The following is a 21,395-nucleotide window of genomic DNA, read 5'->3' as shown; positions in this document are numbered from 1 at the left end:
ATGTTAGATGCATTGTTTATTTGCTCATTTGTTGTTATCGTATTTTATTTAATTTTTATTTATCTATTTTTTATCTAATTTATTTATTATTTATTTTTAACTAAAATATATTTTTGTTATTATTATGTTTACATTTTCACACTGTTTTTCTCTAAACATTTCCACGGACCCCCTAGCACTCCCTTGTGGCCCCCTGGGGGCCCCCAAACCCCACTTTGAAAACCCCTGCTTAAACAATACCATGTTGCTTTCTGAGCATTTTTAAGCAAAAATTACATTCTAAAACTAGATCGTAACGTTGCACTTCTTTTTTGTAAGCGAGAAAAAGCAGTCTTTTACAGTGACGCCAAACGACACGCATGACTCCAGGCTCCTGTTTAAAGTCTTTCCGGAGTGCTCGCTCTGCGCATGCGCATCAAATAATCCTGCTCAGCTCCATCATGGCGGCGAGGGGCCATGTGCAAGACCCTAACGACAGAAGACTGCGACCCATTTACGGTAAGATTCGCATAGCACCGCTGGGCTTACAGAGACTCAGCTGGCCTGACTAGTGCTGTAGGACCGGCTTGTGCGTTACTGAGTTTATTAAAGCGCTGCAGGAGCTGTGGAGAGCCGGTGAGGCCTGAGGAGCTCAAGCCGCGGTGTCGGTTCGACTGCGGTGCCGGATGACAGTGCGTCCTTATGCGGTCACACTCTGAAGTTTCAATCGGTGAAAGAAACCCTGTTTATAGTCCATTTAAACCTAGAAATACTGTTTAAATGTCAAGAGATCAGTGCTAATGTCATTTGATCAACCGGCTCATTACCTGTGTGAGATGTCAAAGAGATTAACTGCCTCAATAGGAGCCATTTGTGCTTTAATATTTAATATTTTCTATAGGTTGTTATGTGTATATAGTCTTAGAAAGATGCTATACATGCAAAATGATTGATTAATGCTGATGATATGCGTGTAATTACATTATAGATGCATAAAGCTGAGCTTTGTGTCTAAATTATCTGAGATAACTTAGACCTGCTTATTCTTTTCCAGAGATTATTTATACGATTTTATGTTTATATTATTATGAACTAAGGGGTTTAATTTTGGAAATTTTCTCCAGAGCGGTGCAGAAATGCCCTATAAATGACTTTACATGCTTGAACTCTTAAACTGAATTGGTCTTAATGTATAGCCTTGAGGTACACCACTAACATTTATGTTTTAGCAACCAAAATTATGTGAAATCTGACTGTATGTCATGTATATTATCATATGTATGTATGTGAATCCTAATGTATGTAGTAGACTTTAATGTATTTGCATATTTTATGGTGCTTTCATTGCAAAGTCAATAAATCTCTACGCATCTTCTATTTAAAGTTATTGCATGGTCTGCCTTACTGATTATATAAAACAATTAATCTGTTATATAAATATTTGAGACATGTTTTGAACTATATTATTAAATAATAGTATATTAATATTATTAAATTAATTATATCATGTTTTTATGAACTAGAATGCTGTTTTTAGCAATCAGAATTTTATAAATTGATTTTCAAATAATTCTGGCTTCTGAGTTCATACTGTGCAAGTGCAAGTGATTTTATAATATACATTTTTGAATGAAATATTATCTCAATGATTTGCAATTGTTCTACTACACTAGAGATGCCGCGCTGTGCATGTGAGGTTTATCACGATCAATATTTCAATGACCTTTATTCTGCTGCTTTGTGCAGACTTGCCATCCTATTGTCTGAAATCGATCGGTATTTGCGTGGGTGATTGATTAGAAATATAACAGTTATAAGGAAATATGATATTTAAATGTATGAATGGACAGACACACGGAGCTGTTCTCTTGTAGAAAGTCCAAGTCTACTGTCTGGCCTGGTTAATTTTGGCATCCAGCTGTCGAGCTACATGGTCCTGTGTTTTTAGCAGAGAGACTCATGGGAAGGGAGGGGAGGGGGATCCTGCATCGAGCAGCCGGTGAGAGAACGTTCTCACAGTCGGGGGTCTATCTGAGCCGTGCATGTTTTGAGTGATGCAGTACCGCGTTTCTGAGTCTCTGCAGGCGTTTGTTCCCGACCACCGATGCTGTTATACCCTCACTTGTGGTTTAGCATCATTGAATGTACAATTTACCCATTTTAAAGCGGTTATATTCTACATTTCTGTAGCATTTTATCCACTTATGTCGTCATTCAAGATTTCTTGCACCAAAAAACAGACTTTCTTCTTTCTTTTTTTTTCCATTTTTTATGAGCAAGAGTTAAACAGGCTGGTTAAAGGGACAGTTCCTTTAGTTATGTTATGTTCTAAACCTGTATGAATTCATAAAGAAAGGTTTGTAACTTCATTAAAGGATTAGTTCATTTCAGAATTAAAATTTACTCACCCCCATGCCATCCAAGATGTTTGTCTTTCTTTCTTCAGTCGAAAAGAAATTAAGATTTTTGAGGAAAACATTCCAGGATTTTTCTCCATATAGTGGACTTCACCGGGGTACAACCGGTTGAAGGTCCCAATTACAGTTTCAGCGCAGCTTCAAAGAGCTCTACACGATCCCAGACGAGGAATAAGGGTCTTATCTAGAGAAACCTTCTGTCGTTTAAAAATTTATATACTTTTTAACCACAAATGCTTGTCTTGCTCCGCTCTGCAATGTACCATGCTTTACGCAATCACGTTGGAAAGGTCACGCGTGACGTAGACTAGTACTGCGGTAGTGCGAAAAACTCCATCTCATTTTTTCCTTCAACTTCAAAATCGTTCGGCATCGTTGTTTTACCTTTTTTTTTGTAAAGGGCGTTTGACTTAGTCTTTGCACGTTCGCTTTGTAAACACTGGATCGGTACTTCTGCCTACGTCACGCATGACCTTTCCAACGTGATTACGTAATGCGTGGCGCAGAGCAGTGCAAGACGAGCATTTGTGGTTAAAAAGTGTATACATTTTTTAGAAAATGGCCCATCGATTTGCTAGATAAGATCCTTATTCCTCGTCTGGGATCGTGTAGAGCTCTTTGAAGCTGCACTGAAACTGACATTTGGACCTTCAACCCGTTGAACCCCAGTGAAGTCCACTATATGGAGAAAAATCCTGGAATGTTTTCCTCAAAAACCTTAATTTCTTTTTGACTGAAGAAAGAAAGACATGAACATCTTAAGTGACATGGGGGTGAGTAAATTATCAGGAAATTTTAATTCTGAAGTGAACTAATCCTTTATGGTGAGTAAATCCTGACAGAATATTAATTTTTTTGGAGTAAATTATACTTTAAATTATGATTAGTTATTGGTCTAGTGACATTTGACTGGCTGATTAGTAGCATTGACTGGTTTATCATCAGCCTTAATTCACACTTGAATGATGGAAACACATGGTAGTTCTCTTCAGTAATGGTCGAAGATGTTGGTAACTTCCACACTGGTGCTGTACTGTTGTATTGAACATGTATTTCTCTTCTAGATTACCTGGACAATGGCAATAACAAGATGGCAATCCAGCAGGCTGACAAACTGCTTAAGAAGCACAAAGATCTTCACTGTGCGAAGGTGTGTACATTATTTGTTTTTACTCCAGAACTCCACGGCCAGCTTGTAATCATTAATGCAGGTAATGTGCAACAAACTTCCGTATTCTGTAAAACAGGTTGCATCGCTTCCAGTTCAGGTCTTTTGATGTGCTTCATTAAATATAGAGCTTCAAAGGAGCAGCAAAGATGAGCATAATGATGTGCAATGTCCATTGCATTTGCAGATTTATCTAAAAGTTTTTTATTTTTCCTCTTCTCATTAACGTGGGGGGGGGGGGGGATATTATGTATTATTATAATTTTTTTTTTTTGCAATTTGAAAAGTGTGTATATTTGCTGTGCTTGTTTGTAGGGCTGTACAATTTGGCTAAAATGTTTGTAGTAATATATCAATATGACTGTAAAATAATATTAATATTAATGATAACTATTATCGAATAAAATAAAATATAAAAATAATAAAAATGTAACTGTAAAATAAAAAAATTTAAGAGAAATATAATTACAACAATAATAATTTTATTTTACAGTACAACTGTAAAATTACAATACATGGCTGTCTTAATTTCTTCATTTTCAAACATTAAACCATCAAATTTTATTTACCATTGGGCGATTTAATAATCACGCTAAGTCATATTGTGATTTCGGTTTTATTTCGATTAATTGTGCAGCTCTAGCAAACACTGTTTCATTTTGGTTAGCTCAGACTGTGACCGGTCTAATTGTCAGAAAGTGATGGATTAACGCTGTACTTCACGTGACGCTGTGGATAGCTGTCAACACAAAAGGCATTGTTGTCTAAGAAAAAAAAAACTTAATGAATTTGTCCATCTACTTTGATAAATTAACTTTGGATGCATTTATTTCCAGGTCTTGAAGGCGATTGGTCTGCAGCGCACCGGCAAACAGGATGAAGCCTTCACACTGGCACAGGAAGTGGCCGTTCTCGAACCCACAGATGACAACTCTCTGCAGGCACTGACTATCCTCTACAGAGAAATGCATCGGCGTAAGTGTTAAAAGCGCAGACACAGAACTGAAATGCTGCAGCAAAATCTCAGCCAATCAGAACAGGCTAATTCACATGGACTAATACGAAACTTGCGTTTGTGCTTTTTCTTGCTCTAGCCGAATTAGTGACCAAGCTTTACGAAGCCGCTGTCCGGAAGGTTCCAACGAGCGAGGAGTACCACTCTCACCTCTTCATGGCCTACGCTCGGGTCGGAGAGTACAAGAAAATGCAGCAGGTTCTGTTTGGCGTCATCAATCATTACATCCTGTTTATAATATTAAAGGGTTAGTTCACCCAAAAATGAAAATTCTGTCATTAAATACTCGTTCCGAACCTGTAAGACTTTCGTTCATCTTCGGAACACAAATTAAGATAATTTTGATGAAATCTGAGAGGTTTTTTATCCCCCATAGAAAGCAACGAAATTACGTCGACTATTTTAACTATGTCTTTATTACTTCTCTGGACCTTGAATGACTGTAATTACGTTGCTTTCTATGGGAGATTAAAAAAAACTCAAAAATATCTTAATTTGTGTTCTGAATATAAGCGTTCTTACTGGTGTGGAATGACATGAGGGTGAGTAATTAATGACACAATTTTCATTTTTTTGGTGAACTAGCCCTTTAAGTAGGGCTGCTTAATTTGGGGGTGAAAAATAATTGCAATTTAAAATGAGGTTTAAAAATTTCTCCAGTTTTGCAGTGCTTGTTTGTAGGGCTGCAAAGTATGGGCATAAAAGTTGTGAATAAATATAATTTTGACTATAATATTATTATTATTGTTATTACAAATTAAAATATAAAATTTCACTGTAAAATAAAAATATTTAGCAGTTATAAAAAAGATTTTATAGTACTAATATTTATGGCTTTCTTAATTTCTGCATTTTTAAACAATAAACCATTGGTCTTTTATTTTGGTGAAAAACTGCAGGGAGCCCTTAAAGGGTTAGTTCACCCAAAAATGAAAATTCTGTCACTTATTACTCACGCTCATGGCGTTCCACACCCGTAAGACCTTCGTTAATCTTCGGAACGCAAATTGAGATATTTTTGTTTAAATCCGATGGCTCCGTGAGGCCTACATAGGGAGCAATGACATTTCCTCTCTCAAGATCCATAAAGGTACTAAAAACATATTTAAATCAGTTCATGTGAGTACAGTTGTTCAATATTAATATTATAAAGCGACGAGAATATTTTTGGTGCGCCAAAAAAAACAAAATAACGACTTATTTAGTGATGGCCGATTTCAAAACACCGCTTCAGGAAGCTTCAGAGCGTTGAGAGAGGAAATGTCATTGCTCCCTATGTAGGCCTCACGGAGCCATCGGATTTCAACAAAAATATCTCAATTTGTGTTCCGAAGTTCAACGAAGGTCTTACGGGTGTAAAACAGCACGAGGGTGAGTAATTAATGACAGAATTTTCATTTTTGGGATAGTTTACCCAAAAATGAAAATTGTCATCATTTGCACACCCTCAAATTGTTCAAAACCTGTATGAATTTCTTTCTTTTGCTGAACACAAAAAAAGATATTTTGAAGAATATGGGTAAAAAAAAAAAAAAAACAGTTGATGGACCCCGTTGACTTCCATAAAAAAAAATGTCCATACTATAGAAGTCAGTGGGGTCCATCAACTGTTTTTTTTACCCATATTCTTCAAAATATCTTCTTTTGTGTTCAGAAATTCATACAAGTTTGGTAGAGTAAATGATGACAGAATTTTCATTTTTGGGTGAACTATCCCTTTAAAGCTTCTCTTTTATTGGCAACAGCTGCTTTTATAAGTGCATTGCAATTTTGGGAAGATGGTTGGCGCATGTTGCGCTCCTAAATGCATGTTATAAGCGTCTCAAACTCGGAGCAGATGCAGAGATGTAGTGTGTGGAGCAGCGTTTACTGTGAACCAAGACACTGAAAACACCAGATCATGAACTGTATGCGTGTAAATGAACAGTGCTGCGCTTCACTCATGCAACATGCAGATTTAATTAAATCACAGCCATTGTAATTTGATAATCACATTTCGAAAGATTAGATTTCTGTTTAAATAGGGCTTCATGCTTATTCGTGAACCTACAAAATGATTGTTTATGTTGAAAGACTTTTCTGTATCTGCACTTCTGACAGGCTGGAATGGCGCTGTATAAAATCGTCCCCAAAAACCCGTATTACTTCTGGTCGGTCATGAGCTTGGTGATGCAGGTATGACTATTTTCTTGCTTGCATAAGCAATACATATCATAGATGAATCAATGCAGATCAAAATAAATGTATAAAATTGCCTTTCCAATGTCCATCAGTACATTTCTCCAACATCTGCCATGTCATATGTGTTTCAGGCCATCTCGGCACAAGATGAAAAGCTCTCTCACACCATGTTCCTGCCGTTAGCTGAACGTATGGTGGAGAAAATGGTTAAGGAGGAGAAAATCGAGGCAGAAGCTGAGGTAGGACGTGTTATCGGTAATCTGTTTCTGTTTATTTCAGCCATATAAAGTTCATGACGCATTTTCCATGGGCTGTTCCAGGTCCAGCTGTACTTCATGATCTTGGAGCGTTTGGGGAAATATGTGGAGGCGCTGGAGGTGGTTCAGGGGCCACTCGGAGGTGAGGAGAAAAAAAATGTGTGTTCTTCAAAGGAATATTCTGGGTTATTTCCAGTTGAATGTCTTTATATTGCTTGTGTGGCATGTTGTCAATTACCAGAGATGATAAGAATGTAAAAATGAATGGTAGTTTCCAATGTCTGGTGTTTTTACTCCATGTAAACAACATGTTATAGTTCACATCTCTTTTTATTTAAAATATTACTGTCAACCATTCATAAAAGATGGAATTTGTCAAATTTTCGATGAATAAATAAAAAGTAGGTCAGTACACTTAAATCAAATCGTGGTATAGACTAGTGTCTGTGAATATTAAACCGCAAAAAGACTATTTACATATGAATACTGCATGTTCTGTGTCTCTGTGTGAATGAATGGCACAGACGCGCGATTTCATTTACACACACTGAAGTATGCGTGACGCTCGCGGTGTTTTCAGCCTCTGCTTCCTCACTATATGAGGACATGAATGCATGAACTTCATCTCCAGAGCCTCTCTGAGAGTCACTTCATGAGCATTTTACCATTTAATTTGAGAGAAACTGTCATCATATCATAAACACACAGAAACTCAAAGGTCTTCACGGCAACCCGTCAAAATAAAAGTTCGGCTTAACTTAAAGAAATTGTGACAGAAATATATTAATGTTGTACAGAAGAATTTAGCTACTGCTCAATGGAATAATACTAACACTAATAATAATATTAAATTATTATTAAAACGCAATTAATTTATTTAAAGGAATAATCACAATTTTTCTTCCATGTTTTAATTTTAACAGTAAAGCTCTGTTGTGCAGCACTTTGTTTGACAAAAAAGTTTATCATATGATTAAAAGATAAATTAAATTGTTTTGTTTAATTAAATTGTTTGTTGCCTTCATTTGATTGCCAGAAAAATTTAAATACACAACACAGAATTTCTGTAAAAACAAAAACATTTGATAATGATTTAAAACAATAAATAATAAAAAATTGTTGTTTTTATGAATTTAGTTAATTAGACATGCTTTTTGATCATTAAAATTTAAAATTAAGCCATTTAAAATGGAATACAGAAAACTTAAAACAAAAAAAACACAGAATTTGGTACAAAATAAAATTGAATTTGAGGGGGAAAAAATATATTTCATAGGGCCTTAAATTTTATTTTTGTGAAACTTTTAATAAATTGTTATTAAAGTGTCATGATTTTAATTATTAGACATGCTTTTTGATTACTAAAATTTAATTTAACCTTTAAAATGGAGTTCAAAAAAATTAAAACAAAGGGAAAAAAAGGAATTTGGGAAGAAATAAAACAGATTTCATAGGGCCCTAAATAAATAAATGATAAATGCAACCTTAATAAATAAGGTTATGACACCAAATTTCAGATACTAGTGTAATTTCATAATTGTTGCTTCCAATTTTCCAACCAAACAAAAACTACTAGCCTAACTAATATATTAATCTGTAATTGTATGTTTTCTGTTTATGTGGAGAAACTATAAAGTGAGTTAAAAAAAATCTTAGACTCTAAAAATTTTGAGTGTACTATGAGCTTCTACCATTAACATTTGTGTTGCAAAGAATGTGTAACCTTCCAGTTGATTTTTAATCTGCATATTTTAATGTCTCTTAGCTTTGTGTCTCATTTTGCTTTGTGTTTTTCTCCCTCAGAGAAGCTGACCAGTGAACTGCAGAGCCGTGAGAACAAATGCATGATGCTGTATCGCCGTCTGGAGCACTGGGCTGAGTGCAACGCTCTGTCCTGCAAGCTGCTCCTGAAAAAGTGAGTCCACTACTGATCAGTTGTCTTTCTGTTCCTTAAACATAAATAGCTACGTCTGAGTGAGGTTGTTCCAGTTTAGCAATGATTTTTCGTTACGTAAGGTGTTAATCGGTAGATTTTGTTTCTTTTTGCAGCCCTGATGACTGGCAGTTCTACTTGCTATATTTTGACTCTTTGTTCCACCTCATTGATCAGAGCTGGACGCCTCCACAGGAAGGAGCTCAGTACGTAAAAAGTTAATTGCATGCAAACATTTAGCTGGGAAAGTTAATTTGATATGATAAAGCTAATTTGTCACACTGGAAATGAAAGGTCAAGTACACTGCATTGTATACTGCCTGTCGATGATACACTAATAAAGTAGTGATAAAGTAGTGTGCCATTTTGAACACATCCTGTCTCACGGTCTCATGCATGGTGTGGTGTTGCTCTCTGTGTTGCAGTTGTGCAGAAGGGGAGGTGCACGCCTCCGTAGCTCAGTCCATCAGCTTCATGGAGGAGCGACTGGCCACAGAAGATGCAAAGGAGTCGAAGCATCTGAGAGGACCGTACCTGGCCCGTCTGGAGCTCATCAGACGGCTCAGAGAGCGGAGCTGTCCTGAAGCACAACAGCTAGGTACAGGATGGGTCGTGGCGGGTTACGCGCAGCACAGGCTGTATGTTTGCTGTGTGTTTCTGACATGTTTTCCCAACATGATGCAGGTGAACCTCTTGAGCTCATGTTCCAGTTTTTTGTGAAGTTTGGAGACAAGCCATGTTGCATCACGGACCTGAAGATCTTTCTGGATCTACTCGCACCTGACCAACATGTGCAGGTAAGCGTGACAAGATGCAATGCATATACACAGATCAGGCATAACATTATGAGCACTGACAGGTGAAGTGAATCACACTGATTATCTCTTCATCACGGCACCTGTTAGTGGGTGGGATATATTAGGCAGCAAGTGAACAAGTTGATGTGTTAGAAGCAGGAAAAATGGGCAAGCGTAAGGATTTGAGCGCGTTTGACAAGGGCCAAATTGTGATGGCTAGACGACTGGGTCAGAGCATTTCCAAAACTGCAGCTCTTGTGGGGTGTTCCCGGTCTGCAGTGGTCAGTATCTATCAAAAGTGCTCCAAGGAAGGAACAGTGGTGAACCAGTGACAGGGTCATGGGCGGCCAAGGCTCATTGATGCACGTGGGGAGCGAAGGCTGGCCCGTGTGGTCCGATCCAACAGACGAGCTACTGTAGCTCAAATTGCTCAAGAAGTTAATGCTGGTTCTGATAGAAAGGTGTCAGAATACACAGTGCATCAGTTTGTTGCGTATGTGGCTGTATAGCCGCAGACCAGTCAGGGTGTCCATGCTGACCCCTGTCCACCGCCAACAGTGGGCACGTGAGCATCAGAACTGGACCACAGAGCAATGGAAGAAGGTGGCCTGGTGTGATGAATCATGTTTTCTTTTACATCACGTGGATGGCCGGGTGCGTGTGCGTCACTTATCTGGGGAACACATGGAACCAGTATGCACTATGGGAAGAAGGCAAGCCGGTGGAGGCAACCTGGGAAACCTTGTTGCAGTCCATGTACACCCTTTCATGGAAACGGTATTCCCTGGTGGCTGTGGCCTCTTTCAGCAGGATAATGTGCCCTGCCACAAAGCAAAAATGGTTCAGGAACGGTTTGAGGAGCATAACGGTTTGAGGTGTTGACTTGGCCTCCAAATTCCCCAGCTCTCAGTCCAATGGAGCATCTGTGGGATGTGCTGAACAAACAAGTCCGATCCATGGAGGCTCCACCTCGCAACTTACAGGACTTAAAGGATCTGCTGCTAACATCTTGGTGCAGATACCACAGCACACCTTCAGGGGTCTAGTGGAGTCCATGCCTCGACAGGTCAGGGCTGTTTTGGCAGCAAAAGGAAGACCAACACAATATTAGGAAGGTGGTCATAATGATATGCCTGATTGGTGTGTATATAAATTTAGGTATACCCTCACATATACATTATCACATCATTTTTATTTATTTATTTTTGCAGCTTATTCTATTTAAGAACAGAACACTTAGACAAGAAGAGACGTTCTTGAGTGTTTCTAACTTTCTTGCGACTGTCTCAGTTCATCAACAGGCTAATGGAGGCCGTGCCGCTGGCTGCTCCAGGGGAGGATGGTGTTGCCCTCCCGGGGGACACGCGGGCTCTGCAGAGACATTTGTGTGTGACGCAGCTCAGCCGATGTCTGGGTCTACAGCATGCACTCAACACCGAGGGCAAACAGGGCCTCATCAAAGAGCTGAAGGTGCATTACCGGCACGGCTTACAGTTCGGTAAGCAGATGACTAGGCAGGTTGGACTATTCAAATTTCTTCCTTATTAAATGACATAATCTGTGAAAATACCAGCATCTTACACTTTCCACGGCAAGCACTTATTTATATTTTCTATACATTGACATATTTTAATTGACCTCTAATGTTCTGTTTTACAACAGTCTTACCATTTCCTGTTTTACTTCTGCTCTAGGGAAGTCCTGTTTAAAAACAGAGCTCCAGTTCTCAGATATGTACTGTCTCATGGCGGCTCATGTCTATATCGACCTGTGGATGGAGACGGGTACGTGTGCTTCTCATTTTTAGAGTCAGTTTTGATTAAAACCCTTCATGTTGTTGATGAACGAGTGTGGTGTCTGTGTTGTAGGTGATCAGAACATGTTGTGGCAGTGTCTGGGGATGTTAGAAGAAGGTCTTTCCCACAGTTCCTCCAACGCTCAGTTCAAACTGCTGCTTTTGCTTCTGTACTGCCGTCTGGGGGCTTTTGAGCCGGTGGTAGATCTTTACTCCGGCCTGGACGCCAAACACGTCCAGCACGACACCATAGGGTAAGAACACAGCGACTACAGGGAACAAATATGTCTTTTATTTAATATGTTAAAGACGACACTAAATAATTTTTTTAACATATGTTCTTGGTCTTATTGTGCACAGTTTATCAGTGTACCTTATTCTAAATTTTAAAGAGCAGTTCTTTTGCAAGATTCAAGTTTTAGGACATTATATTAAAGGATTAGTTCACTTCAGAGTTAAAATTTTCTGATCATTTACTCACCCCCTTGTCATCCAAGATGTTTATATCTTTTTTTTCTTCAGTCGAAAAGAAATTAAGGTTTTTGAGAAACTTTCCAGGATTTTTCTCCATATAGTGGAATTCACTGGGGTTCAACGGGTTGAAGGTCCAGCAGTTTCAGTGCAGCTTCAAAGAGCTCTACACGATTCGAGACGAGGAATAAGGGTCTAATCTAGCGAAACAATCGGCCATTTTCTAAAAAAAATTATATACTTTTTAACCACAAATGCTCGTCTTGCACTGCTCTGCGATGCGTCACGCAGTACATAATCTCGTTGGAAAGGTCATGCGTGACGTAGGTGGAAGTACCACGGTAGGGCGAAAAACTCCATCTTGTTTTCTCCTCCAACTTCAAAATCGTCCGATATCGTTGTTTTACCTTTTTTTGTAAAGGTCGTTTGACTTAGTCTTTGCACGTTCGCTTTGTAGACAGTGGATCGGTACTTCTGCCTACGTCAGGACTTTTCGACATGATTACGTAATGCGTGGTGCATCGCAGAGCAGTGCAAGATGAGCATTTGTGGTTAAAAAGTGTATAATTATTATTTTATTTTTTTTTTAGAAAATGACGATCATTTCTTTAGATGAGACACAAACACTCCCGTGCGTTGATCATTGTAGCCAATCACAGACATATACACTATATTGCCAAAAGCTATAACAGCCTCAGCTCTTTTGGGAAGGCTTTCCACAAGGTTTAGGAGTGTGTTTATGGGAATTTTTGACCATTCTTTTAGAAGCGCATTTGTGAGGTCAGGCAGTGATGTTGGACGAGAAGGCCTGGCTCGCAGTCTCCGCTCTAATTCATCCCAAAGGTGTTTTATCGGGTTGAGGTCAGGACTCTGTGCAGGCCAGTCAAGTTCCTCCACACCAAACTCGCTCATCCATGTCTTTATGGACCTTGCTTTGTGCACTGGTGCGCAGTCATGTTGGAATGCTGTTCCCACAAAGTTGGGAGCATGAAATTGTCTAAAATATCTTGGTATGCTGAAGCATTAAGAGTTCCTTTCACTGGAACTAAGGGGCCAAGCCCAACCCCTGAAAAACAACCCCACACCACAATCCCCCCTCCACCAAACTTTACACTTGGCACAATGCAGTCAGGCAAGTACCGTTCTCCTGGCAACCGCCAAACCCAGACTCGTCCATCGGATTGCCAGACAGAGAAGCGTACGGCTTGGATGCAGCTGCTCGGCCATGGAAACCCATTCCATGAAGCTCTCTACACACTGTTCTTGAGCTAATCTGAAGGCCACACGAAGTTTGGAGGTCTGTAGCTATTGACTCTGCAGAAAGTTGGCGACTTCTGCGCACTGTACGCCTCGGCATGCGCTGACACCGCTCTGTGATTTTACGTGGCCTACCACTTCGTGGCTGAGTTGCTGTTGTTCCCAATTGCTTCCACTTTATGATACCACTAACAGTTGACCGTGGAATATTTTTGGTAGTGAGGAAATTTCACGAATGCGCAGGTGGCAACCAATCACGGTACCACGCTTGAATTCACTGAGCTCCTGAGAGTGACTCATTCTTTCACAAATGTTTGTAGAAGCAGTCTGCATGCCTAGGTGCTTGATTTTATACACCTGTGGCCATGGAAGTGATTGGAATACCTGAATTCAATGATTTGGAGGGGTGTCCCAATACTTTTGGCAATATAGTGTATGTTGAGCGTGTGAACACATTTTTTAAATTTCAGTACCGACTTGGTATCGAAGTCTGTACTTTTGACAACACTCTATTACATTATTTTAGTACATCACAGTATGCCTTAGGTTAAATTTACTTACATTTAGCAGTTTATTATTTTTTTACAAAGGTTCCTTTTCAAATATCACCTGTGCTAATGCTGCTCTTTTGGTTCTGTCTTTGTCCAGGTATTTATTGACCCGCTATGCAGAGTCTTTGGGCCAGTTTGCTGCTGCTTCCCAGTCTTGTAACTTCTCCCTCAGGTTTTTTCACTCAAACCAGAAAGATGTACGCTGTTGTTGTTCTTTATGCACAGAATCAAAATGACCATTCTGTCATCATGTACTCTCACTCATGCTTCTGCCGTGTGTTTGTTCCTGCAGACCTCAGAATACATTATTCAAGCATATAAGTATGGTGCTTTTGAGAAAATCCCTGAGTTCATCGCCTTCAGGAACCGACTCAATCACTCGCTGCACTTTGCCCAGGTGCGCACAGAGAGGATGCTGCTGGACCTCTTCCTGGAAGCTGACATGTTAGTCCCTCCATCTTTACCTGTTGTTTTTACTGCCTTTCAGAAGTCACAGTTGGGATTATATTTTGAGGATTCATTGTTTTTGTCATCTTGTCATTGCACAGATCATCTCCTCTAGAAGAGAGCGTAAAATCAATGTCTCTATGTCCGGAAGAGGACGACATCCCGTGGGACACCTTAAGGGACAACCGTGACCTGACTGTCCTCGTCAGCTGGAACCCTAAAGAACGGTACAATGAGCCAAACCTCCCAAACTATCACACATTTTAAAGAGGATCTATTGTGCTTTTTTACATGTTCAACCCTTTTTTTTTTTAGTATGTAATGTTGCTGTTTGTCCCTCCAGCGGGAGTTCTTCTCTATATCAGTGTCACTGTTTCTGAACTCCCTGAAACGCCTCCATTGTAGTCTTGAGTTTTCTACTGGGAACGAACACGTCACAATATTCCTTATTTAAATAATTAATGCGCAGAATAAAGGGGCGGGGCCTGGTTGAGTTAGTTAGTTAGTTAGTTAGTTAGTTAGTAGTGTGTTGAAACTGGCGGTTATGTTAAGGCAACACACTGCTCCAGCCGACCAATCAGAGCACATTGTGCTTTTCAGAAGGAGGGGTCTCATAGAGACAGGAACTAAACAGAGCGTTACTGACAGACTGGGAAAAGGGGAGCTGCAACAATGGAGAATATGTGAAAAATAATGTGTTTTTGAACATTCAAGCATGAAAACCTGTTCTAGTAGAGCCCAAAAACAACATCAACATATTGTAAAAGGGCATAATAAGGCCTCTTTAAGCATTCATCTCTTTCAATAATGGTAATATCGATCACAAATTGTAGGCAGCTGACCGAGGAGCACAAGCAGCGCTCTTTAGAGGACGAGACCCTGTGGCTGAGGTTGCGGTCGCTTACTCTGCGGCTGATTGGCTGCGTCTCCACGATGACTCACCCGCCGGCACCACGTAACTCTGAGAAAACGACTGAAAACGGAGTGGCAGCCAAACCGTCTTCTCTACTGTCGCTGCTCTCCCAGCTTGAAAACACGCTAAACCAGGCCACACAGTTCACGGAAAAACAGCTGCAGGTCAGAACCCGTTAGAGACCGTTTAGCGAATGCAGTTTTTATCAGTTGCTATTTCAGTCGATTTCTGTTGAGTAGCTCCTGATTGATATCAAAAAGCCAGTTTTGACTATCAGCATCAAGTCTTGGTCTGGTCTGGTGTTGTTTATGTACTATTATAGTATTTATTCATATTTTGACTTTTTTGGTAAATAATTGTCATATAAATACCTTAACATCATATTTAAATGAGGTTCTTTCCTCATATTTAAAATGTAAAAATATATATATATATATATATATATATATATATATATATATATATATATATATATATATATATATATATAATATATATATATATATATATATATAAATATAATTTTTTTTTTTTTTTTTTTCCCTCATATTTTGATGGTTTAACTTGTAGGGTCATTAAAAACAAATGTGAAATTTACTTCTGTGCCAAGCTGAAAGTTGGCAGAAGAACTGTGTGAAGAAAAAGTGACGTAATTATTGAGAAATGTGTCCTAGTGATTTGTCAATACACTACCTGTAGTGTGTAGACAGGCCAGTGTTGTTGTTTAAACACTATGTTGTGTTTGACAGCATCAGTACCCATTTCTGGGTCCCGTGTCGTCTCGGCTGGCTCAGGCTCTGTCCAGCGGTTGCTGTCAGTGTCAGCTCTCCTCTCTACAGCTCCCTCTGCACCTCCAGGAGCTCGAGACCACCGGGCTGGGTTCGTTACCTCACACCTTGTTATGCACAGTTTGATATTACAGCAGATCTTCTATAAAGTGCCCATCTGCTTAGCAATCCTTTTTAAATTCATTGCAGTTATTAGCAAATTTATTTTGCTGTGATCAATTGATATTGAATTTATATGGAAATTGTGTATTCCTGGCCTGGAAGAAATTCTAAAAAACAAATAAGATCCTACTAAAAACAATTCAAGTGATTATATTATATATCATTTGTCATGTATTATGTTATATTATTTTTATTCAATATTATGATTATGTAAATAAAAAACAAAATAATATTACATAATATTTCTAATGCGTTAATTGGACTATTTTGCTTGTATTACATTAATAATTTCATCTTTTGTATTTTCAGATGAATCAACAGAGCTTCAGACACAAATATCAAATCTTTTCAAGTCTTTAGCAGTACAACTTCAAGGTATGTCATGGATTCAACTTGTTTAAGATTACTTGAGTATTTTTGCACATTCATATTTCATTTTTCACATTTTTGAAGTTCATTGGATGACACTGGGGAAACCTCAAAGTCTCCAAAGCTGTTTGCCAAGCTTTCGATTAAATTTCATATTTGAAATCACCAATGAAATCTTGACAACTGTCTCATAAATTGTTTTTAAACGCTCCAAATCATGACAAAAAAAAAAAGCATTTTTCATTAGCTGTATCAAGCTAAAATGCATGCGCAGTCCTAAGTGCGTGACTCTATAGGAAGTGCATGTCTGACTGTTTTTATAGGGACCGGAGCTTCTAACGGACTTATTCCACCATATTGCGCGTTGCACTTTCTCCCATTCATAATAATACAAGCGCACCGTCTTTCTATATATGAGTCTTTGATAATAATAATAACTAGAAGCTGGGCAGCCTGAGTCGAAAGAGCCAAAGCACATGTCTGTCCGGTGTTCTGTAACAAACAGTTATTTTGATGATTGCTTAATCTATCGATTGTTTTATCGATTAATCTATTGCTTTTTTTAATAGCATTTCAATAATAAGCCCATTTCCACTATCCAATCAAATCCTGGTGAAAAAAATTACAAATGGTTTCATGTTGACTTTTCTCTGTATGCTTTTTCAGATATGTTGGAAAAATGTAAAGGTGATCTATTAGAAGTTAAAGATGGTCAAAGCAAGACACAACCCTTTTTACTGGAGAATCTAGTCTACTTTGTTGAAGTGAGTCTCTCGCCTTTAAGAATTTAAGAGAATGCACTGCTCTCTTTAGAAAATAAAAATAATTCATTCTTAACTCTTCGTTCCAGACCGTTTGTATTGTCTTATGGGTGTCTAATTACTGTGGAAGTGTCCTCCGGCCCTTAAAGTCCAGTTTACAGAAGAAGAAGAAAAAGAAAAAAGAAGTCAGCGCTGTAACGGTAATGCTTTGATATCTGTTGAAACGCTCTCTTCCGAATCAATATTTATGAAGCGTAGGGTTGGAGGGAATGTGGGTCACTCTTGTTTATGTGCTGATTTGTGTCTCCCACACAGCCGGCGGTGATCTCGGCCTTCCAGGAGTTCAGCGGTAGCTTGCAGAGTCTCCTCAACCAGGCCCTGGAGCACATCAAGAGCCAGGAGACCAGCCTGACGGCCCTGAAGCTGGGAGCCCTCAGTCTCGAGGGACAAACTCAGTCTGAGGTGAGTGACGTCAGAGACTGCTTTGGTTCTGATCGTCTCAAAAAGCCAGACTTTTGACTATCAGCATCAAGTCTGGTACAGTGAAATTTATACACTATTATAGTATTCATTCATATTTTGAATTAGCTTTTTTTTATATTTTCAGTTTCTATTTAGCTTTAATTTTTTATTTTTAGTTTAGTAACACTGCAACTTAAACTTATTTCATTTAGCTGTTTCATTTAAAGGCACAATATGTAGGATTTTTGGATTACAATATCCAAAACCCACTAGAACAGTGTTTTATATTTTGTTGACTTGTGTACTTAAATTATCCCAGATGTTTCCAAGGATGTTTAAATACAGAGAAATAAGCCATTTTAACCAGGACACGAATCGTGTCCGTGCGTCACCTATCAATGACATCATACTGGCGTTACCCTCTATTTCCGGTTTTATTTTGTAGAAACCATGGAAACACCAAAGATGCTTTAATATATTACATGTTTTATTAGACAAGGGAACAACTGTTTGGATACATTCATCGACAGAAAATGAATCGTTATATAGCTCAACACGTTTAGTCTTATTGTTTGAATCTTGTTTTTTTTTTTTTTTTTTTGATTTACCACAAGTACCATGTTTTACCATGACTAATATCGATCTAGCTTACTGCAGTGTGCAACAAGTGTCTCACAGCAGCCACCGAGCGAACGCTCAGAGTAACGTTATAACATCATTTTCATCATTACACTCAAATGTATCTAATATGATAAACAGCACTGCGTTACCCCACATACTCTTGACTGGAAGAAGCAGAAGCGGCAACTGTGACATAATAAAAGTCCCGCTGCTCTCGAGCCGTGTGTTGCGCTCATTAGCAATCACTCCTGCTCTGCTTCATACTACAGTAACATTAATAATCTCATCTACGACATGATTTCTGCCCGAGTCCCATCCCGATTCTTTTACACCAGCTGAGGTGAAGACGACATCTCCCATGATTCCGCACTCAATCTCGGCATCATCAAGATACGCCTTTGTTTTGAATAGGCGACCTCTAGCGGCGACAAATTACATATTGTGCCTTTAAGATAAATTCCATGAAGTTTATAAGAATGTTCCTAAGAAATTACTTGACTTCTTTTGTGAATTCAGCTCCTTGTCCCATAAATTGCATAAAGCAAACAAATTGCATCGCAACTGCAGTCTGAGGTTGAAACGAAGTCAAAGAATTTGCTTAGCATGTTTTTGACCGCTGTTTTCCTGCTTCATCCAGGCGGAAGGGACCTTCACGAAGACCGGCATGGATAAGGTGCAGAGCAGCTACCTGCGTTCGCTGCAGGAGATCGGGGAACTGTTGAAGAAGAGAGCGGACACATTGAAATCCCTCAAAATCTGAGCGCTCCATCGATCCTTCATCCGATCCGGTCCCTGACCCGCACGGCTCCACGCGACGGCGTCCTCGGTCCCTAACTCAGTCTGTGAACTCAGCTGGTGGAGATCTCCCTCTCTTCCTTGTCTCCTCTTCCTAATTATCCGTCTCATTACTCACGTACAGATACAGGCACACTGTAAAGTTCAACAACGGCTTCAGCACAAGCATCTGCGGTGCTCCGAGAAGCACTTTTAAGTGGAAACGTAACTTCATATCCCTAGCAAAACTACATAGGCAAATGAATAAGCAATTTTAGAAATACTGCTATAAATTATTGTACATAGTGTGAAGATAAAGAATATCAACCAGAACTCCTTGGCGAATTAAAGTGAACTGCTTTGTCCTTTTGTCGATGTCTTGCGTTATTGTCTCTCTCACTTCCCAGCCGTAGACCTCGCGAAACCCCTCATGACGATTCGTATTCACCTTACCGGTGCCACTTCGTATCGTAAAGAAGCCACCTTCCAGACGGACACGCTCTGCCACGCGTTTACGTAGCCGTTCGCGATGCACAGCCAGCCAAGAGCTAAATTCGTCCCGAGGAGATTTTGCGCAAACTTTCAGTGGGGTGGTGCGAGTATCCGGATGCTTTGAACGAATGTTTTGGGTGCTTCTATTACGATATTTCTTTGTATATTACAAATGACTTTACTTGAGCCACAAGCGTTCGAAATGTAGCTTTCCCGACCGTTTGTTCGGAAGCAAATACATCATTGAGTGCTACTTGAAAGACATGGTGAGGTTTGGGAAAGTTTGTGTACGTTTGTTAAAATTTGATTTATCAATCATGTTCGGAACTAATTTTAGTGGTGGATGAATGGTTTTGTCGTTGTCTGGGCCGAGTTGTTTACTTTGAACTCTAAAAAAATTTGTTGATTGCACTGATGATGTCCCTTCAATGATGAGGTTTTATTATTGTTGCATACCAAAAACGTCTAAATTAGCCTTGCGTTAACGTCGCAGTAGAGACTAAAGTAGGTTTTTATACGACTGATTTGTTGATGTCTACCGGGAAGTGCAACTTGTTTACAATGTTTCCGAGCGCCATTATGAATCATGTTTATAGCGTGTTATACGGTGTGCTGCAATCTACGAGCTTTCACTGCTTTATACTTGCTCGGGGAGGGAGATGCTTTTCTCTTTTGTCAAGCTTTTTTATTTTAATCCAACACAACGGGATACGGGACAAGTTGTGCAGCGAGCGGCTCTTCCGTCGCTCCGGGACTGAAGGGCTCATTTCGCGTCCTCACCATCACAGAGCACGAGGACGACAAGCGCTTCTGAACTGAGGAGGTCGTTTAGAGATGTCAAGTGTGTCGGCTGATGAATTCTTTTGTTAGGGAAATTGAGAAAATACAAACAAAAACACTGGAATGTGAAAAGGAGTTTTTTTTTTTTTTTTAAATAAAAAGTAAATGTTCCACATGCTGTGACTGATTTTGATTTCTTGCACCCTGAAGCCATAAAATGTTTTGACGTTGTAATATATTATTTATCACATCGATTTCAATAGGATAATCTTGTACCAGAAAGAAAGATATTTCATTCTTTATCAACAACATGAAATGTATTAAAAGGGACCTATTATGCCCCTTTTCACAAGATGTAATATAAGTCTCTGGTGTCCCCAGAATGTGTCTGTGAAGTTTCAGCTCAAAATCCCCCACAGATCATTTATTATAGCTTGTCAAATTTGCAAATATTTGGGTGTGAACAAAACATCCCATTTTTGTGTGTGTCCCTTTAAATGCAAATGAGCTGCTGCTCCCGGCCCCCTTTCCAGAAGAAGGCGGAGCTTTAACAGCTCACGCTTCGGTTGCTCAACAACAACAAAGCTGGAGAATCTCACGCAGCCAAAATGAGGATTGTCAGTAACGGTGTTCAGCCTTACATTGTTCAAACCGGAGTCGACACTGATGGAGAGACTCAGGAAGAAGTTACAACTTTTAGAATGAAACTGAACGTTTCTGAATGGTTAGTGGATAAATTTATGTCGTTTCTGTGGAGTTGATTCAACTCATCCACTAGCATGTGCCGTCATGCTAATCTTTTTTGCAAATCCAGCATTGAATTGACCCTCGTTTGTGAAGCAGTCCGGCGTAAAATGACAGCATGACAACAACACTCTACTACAACAACTCTTCCTCTTCTCTAAAGCAGCCCAACATGGCCTCACCCCCTTTGTTGCGTGTTATCAGGGGCGGGGTTTATGGAAATTTTGGGGTTCATGATGTCACCAACCTGGGAAAAAGCTC

The 21,395-nt window shown here is 39.3% G+C and overlaps 1 protein-coding gene across 1 annotated transcript; it reads left to right on the top strand.

Moving 5' to 3' along the window:
- Positions 1-349: 349 nt before the first annotated feature.
- On the top strand, positions 350-20,565 carry naa25 (N-alpha-acetyltransferase 25, NatB auxiliary subunit). The gene is made up of 24 exons (XM_051909039.1): positions 350-498; positions 3,461-3,546; positions 4,401-4,539; positions 4,659-4,777; positions 6,680-6,754; positions 6,892-6,999; positions 7,081-7,159; positions 8,821-8,932; positions 9,067-9,156; positions 9,376-9,548; positions 9,635-9,747; positions 11,038-11,245; positions 11,442-11,531; positions 11,616-11,796; positions 13,919-14,018; positions 14,114-14,265; positions 14,370-14,495; positions 15,102-15,345; positions 15,931-16,060; positions 16,441-16,506; positions 17,167-17,264; positions 17,351-17,461; positions 17,577-17,723; positions 18,982-20,565. Exons 1-24 carry the CDS (start codon positions 360-362, stop codon positions 19,102-19,104), a joined length of 3,009 nt encoding a protein of 1,002 aa, XP_051764999.1. The 5' UTR covers positions 350-359; the 3' UTR covers positions 19,105-20,565.
- Positions 20,566-21,395: the final 830 nt, after the last annotated feature.

Source organism: Ctenopharyngodon idella, chromosome 10 (assembly GCF_019924925.1).
Source record: "Ctenopharyngodon idella isolate HZGC_01 chromosome 10, HZGC01, whole genome shotgun sequence".
Taxonomy (NCBI): Eukaryota; Metazoa; Chordata; class Actinopteri; order Cypriniformes; family Xenocyprididae; genus Ctenopharyngodon; species Ctenopharyngodon idella.
This window is presented reverse-complemented; position numbering and strand designations above follow the sequence as displayed.

Excerpts from the sequence above, each read along its gene's own strand:
- naa25 (XM_051909039.1), top strand. The coding sequence starts at position 360 with ATGACTCCAGGCTCCTGTTTAAAGTCTTTCCGGAGTGCTCGCTCTGCG. Across the intron at positions 7,160-8,820 it reads GGTTCAGGGGCCACTCGGAG|AGAAGCTGACCAGTGAACTG; the intron begins GTGAGGAGAAAA and ends TTTCTCCCTCAG. Across the intron at positions 17,462-17,576 it reads AAGAAGTCAGCGCTGTAACG|CCGGCGGTGATCTCGGCCTT; the intron begins GTAATGCTTTGA and ends TCTCCCACACAG.